This window comes from Argentina silus, assembly GCF_951799395.1.
Source record: "Argentina silus genome assembly, chromosome: X".
NCBI classification, from domain to species: Eukaryota; Metazoa; Chordata; class Actinopteri; order Argentiniformes; family Argentinidae; genus Argentina; species Argentina silus.
Genome location: NC_139653.1, coordinates 36,959,505 through 36,965,367, shown reverse-complemented (window position 1 = coordinate 36,965,367; position 5,863 = coordinate 36,959,505). Strand labels below are relative to the sequence as shown.

At 42.9% G+C, this 5,863-nt stretch overlaps 1 protein-coding gene across 1 annotated transcript; it reads left to right on the top strand.

Moving 5' to 3' along the window:
* Positions 1–279: 279 nt before the first annotated feature.
* LOC310823255 (dickkopf-related protein 1-like) lies at positions 280–2,727 on the top strand. The gene is made up of 4 exons (XM_083696059.1): positions 280–615; positions 912–1,053; positions 1,384–1,506; positions 1,910–2,727. The coding sequence occupies exons 1-4, from the start codon at positions 400–402 to the stop codon at positions 2,176–2,178; spliced, it is 750 nt and encodes a 249-aa protein (XP_083552185.1). The 5' UTR covers positions 280–399; the 3' UTR covers positions 2,179–2,727.
* The last annotated feature ends 3,136 nt before the right edge of the window (positions 2,728–5,863 follow it).

The window sequence follows — 5,863 nt, the reverse complement described above, 5'->3', positions numbered from 1 at the left end:
AAAGAATGTTGCAGATGCCAGTATGCACGTGAGGGGCATGGGCGCAATCTCAAAGGAGACTTGTTGCTCATTATTACACACAAACATTGTGAAACGAAATCCTGGCGGGGGTTGGCCATTTCCGTACAGTGGGGTTCTTGCGCTCAGGCGCCTTTGAAATTCCACCCTCCGCCTTTGTTGTGCACTGCGAGGGGCGGGAATACAAACAAGTCCACATGTATAAAGAGAACATCGCAGAGAAGTGCGTCAAGGAGACCTCTAAATGTCCCAGGACAACTTCTTTGGAACTTTCTTACAGGATTCGAGACTGAACCGGACTGTGTTATAATAATATTTATCTGAAGCAACATATATATATTTTTTGTTTAAATCTCTCATCTTCAAAAGAATCGAGGAATCATGCTGCAACTGTCAGTGCGTCGTTTTATGGCTGTCTATCTCACGCTGTTTGGATACCTTGGGGATACGTACACCGGGGCCGTTGTGCTCAACTCCAATGCCATCAAGAACTTGTCCGGTGGCGGGGGTCTTAATAGCGAGGACACGGTTAGCCCAAGCCCACGCCCTGCCTCATCAGGTAGCGAGGGGCAGAAGGTGGTCATGGACACCTTGCAGGTAAGCAGCATCAGTTTCCACACACACTCCGCATTCAAGGGATCGGTCTGAGCAAGGAACTGTGCAGATTCGTTGATCTTGATCACGCGTTTCTTGCAACAGATAGTTCGTAGATTAGTGATTATATGCAGCGCCTTGCTTAGATCGCGGAGCAAGACTTTTTGTGCGTAATTCCAGGGCTCTCTGCGCTCGGTAAAAGAAAATACGTGTACCTAGGCTTTTACTGCAATCAAATGTGTAGTCTAATTGTATTTAAATAACATCTTGTGTATTTCTATTTTCTCTGACCACATCAGCTAAGTACTTGCTCGGATGATGAAGAGTGCGGGACCGATGAATTCTGCAACGACGCCCGAGGCGCGTGCCTCCCGTGCCGAAAGAACCGCAAGCGGTGCGCTAAGGACTCTATGTGCTGCACAGGAAACCGCTGTATCAATGGTGAGTTCGACAACATCATATGCACATTTAAACGCATCTAGCGCGTTAAGATTTGATAAGCGTCAATTAACATAGGCCTACTCTTTTTGTATAATGCCTTTGATGTTAATAAACATCTTAGTAAAAGCTCTGGAAATTGGGGTCAATTTAATGGCAAAACCGAACGTGATTTATTGATACGAAGTCTGTATTGAATGGCAAAATCACAAAGTGTGGGTATTCTGAAAGTATGATTTAGGGAAAAGAAGGCAGTGAGTCCACTCACAGAGTAATACATTGACATGGTAATAGCATACATGAGTGATAACATATCATTCTATCCTTCCCCAGCTGTGTGCCAGGCTGGTGATATGGATGCAGTCACTGGCAGTGTTGGGCACATGCACAACCACACTGTAGACCTCCATGCCAAAAGACTCCCTCCCCAGGGACAGCCACCGAATTCTGCCAAAGGTAGGTGTGCCATCTGCTTCTGGACATGTTCATGCAATGTAAAGGTGTCACCATGTCCCTTTGTAACTCAGAGGGCATAAAATGTCCTTACCCATAGGCTACTCTTGCGCACGCACACACATACACACACACACACACACACACACACAACAGCAGATAAAAAGTAGTCGAGACTCCTAATATTGGAAATCAATTTAGTTAATTACTTAGTGATTGACTGGGTGAAGTAGAAAGGACTTCCTCTACTGCATACAGTGATATATAGTCATGGAAAAGTGACCAGTTTTGAGGACAGTTCCAGTGTAAGAGATCCCACTCAAGTCAAGAGGGTTGAGAGGAAACTCTTCATCATCAATGCTTCACTCAATAGGACCGATCATATTCAACTACTCCTCTCTTCCAGGTCAGGAAGGGGAGACATGCCTCAGGTCTACAGACTGTTCTGAAGGTCTGTGCTGTGCTAGACACTTCTGGTCTCGCATTTGTAAGCCTGTGCTGACTGAGGGCCAGGTGTGTACACGCCACCGGAGGAAAGGAGGCCACGGCCTGGAGCTGTTCCAGCGCTGTGACTGTGGAGACAGCCTGGCCTGCCGACCAGAGAGAGGAGGGGAACAAGACCACAGCGTCAGCAGGACTGCAGCCCGGAACCTACACACCTGCCAGAGACGCTGACACACACACACAGGCGCCCTCACACACGTACACACACACACACACACACGCTCGCACACACTGTTCTGGAACTTATCTGTCACAGACACTGACACTTACACACACTGCCAGAGATGCTGACATGCACACACACATAAATACGCTGTCAAAGATGCTGACACACACACACACACACACACACACACACACACACACACACACACACACACAGAGATGCACCATCCGGAAAGAAAGACAAGATTCCAGGGAAAAGAGATACACCCATGGGGGTGTAATGGTATAGGATGGACTGGTCCGATTACCTCCAAACGGATGCTGGAAGGTGCAGAACACAGGGGTTTTCATTGGATATGTCTTGGAAAGATCGATTTATGTCATAAAAAATGGCAGGGCTGTTTTGTTTCTCTTTTGTGGAACTTGGAACTTCAATTATTGCAGTAAATTACTGTATTGTAAATACTATACCGGAGGTGGCACTTAACTGAGCTAAAGAAGTTTGTCAACACTAGTATTATAAAGACATGGTGCTGCATGGTTCATTTCCAATAATGTAAATGTGTACACAATATGATTTTATAGTGTTATTTACGATGTGATGTATATGTCTATATTTTTTATTTACATGTAAAGAAAATGTAAAGATATTTGTTTTATTAAAAACATTCTAATAACCTGAGTTCTCTACTTCATTAAAAAATGCTGTGTTGGAATCACAGGACATAAGAAACATCTATCTACAGTATGTTGGTTGGTGTTATATATGGTGAATGCTTGAGTTAAACAAGCAAATTTATAATTTCTGGTGAGCCAATTTAGGATAATTATTATCCTCATTCTGACTAGAGGCACAGAGAACAAGAGCACCTGCCACCCAAAAGCAAAGACGTATAGTTTTGTTTACAGCTTTCTGGTAAATACAAACAACAGTCTCATCTGATGGAAGAAATTCCATTATGTTCAATTCAGGGCAGCAAAGATGGGAGTTTTGTTGGCATTCTAAGCTAACAACCATCCCCTTTCTGGGTTAGGATTTGGGTTATTTAACATTTTAAACTCGTCAAATCAGTGGTTGGGCTGTATGGATGGTTGGAATGTTTGGCCTAGATACCCTGCTCATACTTTACTACACATACTTACACACACACACACGCATACACACACACACACACACACACGCATACACACACACACACACACACACACACACACACACGCATACACACACACACACACACACACACACACGCATACACACACACACACACACACACACACACACACACACACACACACACACATACACACACACACACACACACACACACATACACATACACATACACATACACATTCCTTTGCCCCTCAGATGTGAACCTTACAGTTGAAGCACCTGAGCATTTGACAGACTGGGGCACTGTAACAGGGAACTATAAAGGCAGGAACAGGTTATGCAATGAAAATCATCAATGACAACTGAAAAGAGGTAATAACCAGTATCGGAGTGTCCTGGTGAGTGTTTGTCACCTAACCCTTTCCTTTGGTGTTCTTGGCTAACTTCTAATTATACCTTCCTTTTCTTGAAGTTCAAAAGAGAGAGAGCTAGCGAATCTAAGTCTCTAATCACTTATTCTTACTCAATCTACTGAAAGGCTCATGAAATGAGGGACACCACATTATACTTTGCTTTTTCATGATGCAATACAAGTGACAATGACACGACAATACATGACACAGTACACCGCACATCCTGCAGTTTTGCAATGGATGTGCTCTAATGTATAAGTAAGCATCGACCCAACTTTACCTTGATGTCTCTCATTACGGCTGTGTGGATTACAAGATGGTGAGGAAATTACTGTGTCCTTAAACTTAGAATTGCAGCCTGATTTTCACAGTGACGTCCCAGTGATGTGGATCAAAGAGAAAGGCTTGAGGATTTTTATTTTGTGTTTTCATTTTGTCAACTGTTTTGTCACCATTACTTTATATTTAGTTGATTATTCTAACTTACCAATCACACAGCTAGTTGTGAGGTCATTATTGAGTGTTGGGAAATTAGTGTTGTATGTTCCCTTACATAAACAAATAAAGATGGTAATTTTTAGGTCTCAAATGGGCTTCCATTCGACAGCCTAGCTTTATCTGCTGGAGTCAGAAAAAGACTGTCTGGAATGGCTGGAAATTACAGACAGGAAGATTTCTCTTCAGGTGTCACAGGTTTCTGTCTTCAGATGTCACAGATTTGAGCGCATGACCAAGCTGACCAATTTGCCTCATAACAGTCATTGCCTGTCATCATCACCTCTTGTTCATTAAGGGGGTTTCGTAGGTCCATCAATGTTCTACCTACAGAGAGTGAGGAGTAATTTGTTCTCTGTCAAGATTGCTACACTGGCAGATGGATTGATGGACATAAAGACAGACAGACAGACAGACATATACTGCTTTTTCACACAGAAAACAATGTAGTTTGCATATCACCCATACCCCCATTAACAGTAATCACCACCAATCCCTGTATTGTCATGATAATGATGCAGCCTCGGCCAAGTCATGTCTGAGGGGGTTCTGGAATCTGTGTCTGTGCACAGCCACTCGTCATTAGGCCAACCACACACTCCAGGCCACAGGTATGTGTCCTCAGAGACCAGGCCAGGAGGAGAGTGCGTGTGTGTGTGTGTGTGTGTGTGTGTGTGTGTGTGTGTGTGTGTGTGTGTGTGTGTGTGCGTGTGTGTGTGTGTGTGTGTATACTTGCGGTTTCTGTACACTCATTGGGCTTTATTTACACAATACAGTAGGGAAACAACAAGACCACTGTGGATGCCTCTGCATTGTAATGCAAACAAAAACACCAACACCTTGTCATCCTCTCTAACCAGATACTGAGTGAATCAATGTCATAGGCATCATCAAACTGCCTCCATGGCGCTACTGGGGCTTTCAAATGGCTACTGTTATCTGGAAGTTATACCATTCTGAACATTTACTTTTATCTTATCGAGATGATCACAGGAATGCTCTTGTTGATCAGGTCCATGAGAAAAGGATGTCAATTATCTTGATTATCATCTCCAATGACCATATCATCACTGCTGATTATGATCATCATTGATAAATGTATTCATAAAGTTGGTTAAAGGTTGTTTTTACATCACAAAGATCAAAGATCCACCCATACCCATGCAGCATGTTTAATGACTTAGAATAACACTTAAAAGGCTATTAAAAACCATACAGTGGTGTTTGTTTTTAAGAGCTGTATTCAAATGTGAGTATCTCATTTCAACATCTGAGAATTACAATGAAACCTTTTCTCCGCTTGAGTACCTGGTGTACCTTCCCGTTATTATTCAAACAGGTTTGCCAAACCCCTCTCAACAGGCGTTGCTATACAAACAATCTAAAAAGTGAACCATCAAAGATAAAAGGGTAAAAGAAATAAAGCCGCGTACAGACGTAATATATGTTTTTGTCACATGAAAGCTCGCATCTATCTCCAGAATGTGGATCCTGATCAAAACCCAAGTTCTTATCAAAACATTTCTCGGGACGTGTTATTCTATTCAGTGCTGGCAGCTCTTACACTATAGAGAAACACAATGCTCACTATTCATCTTTGTGCAGCAATCACAATGACAATCTGCAGCGATTGAGCAACAGGGGAAATCTCCCTCTCTCTGGGAAA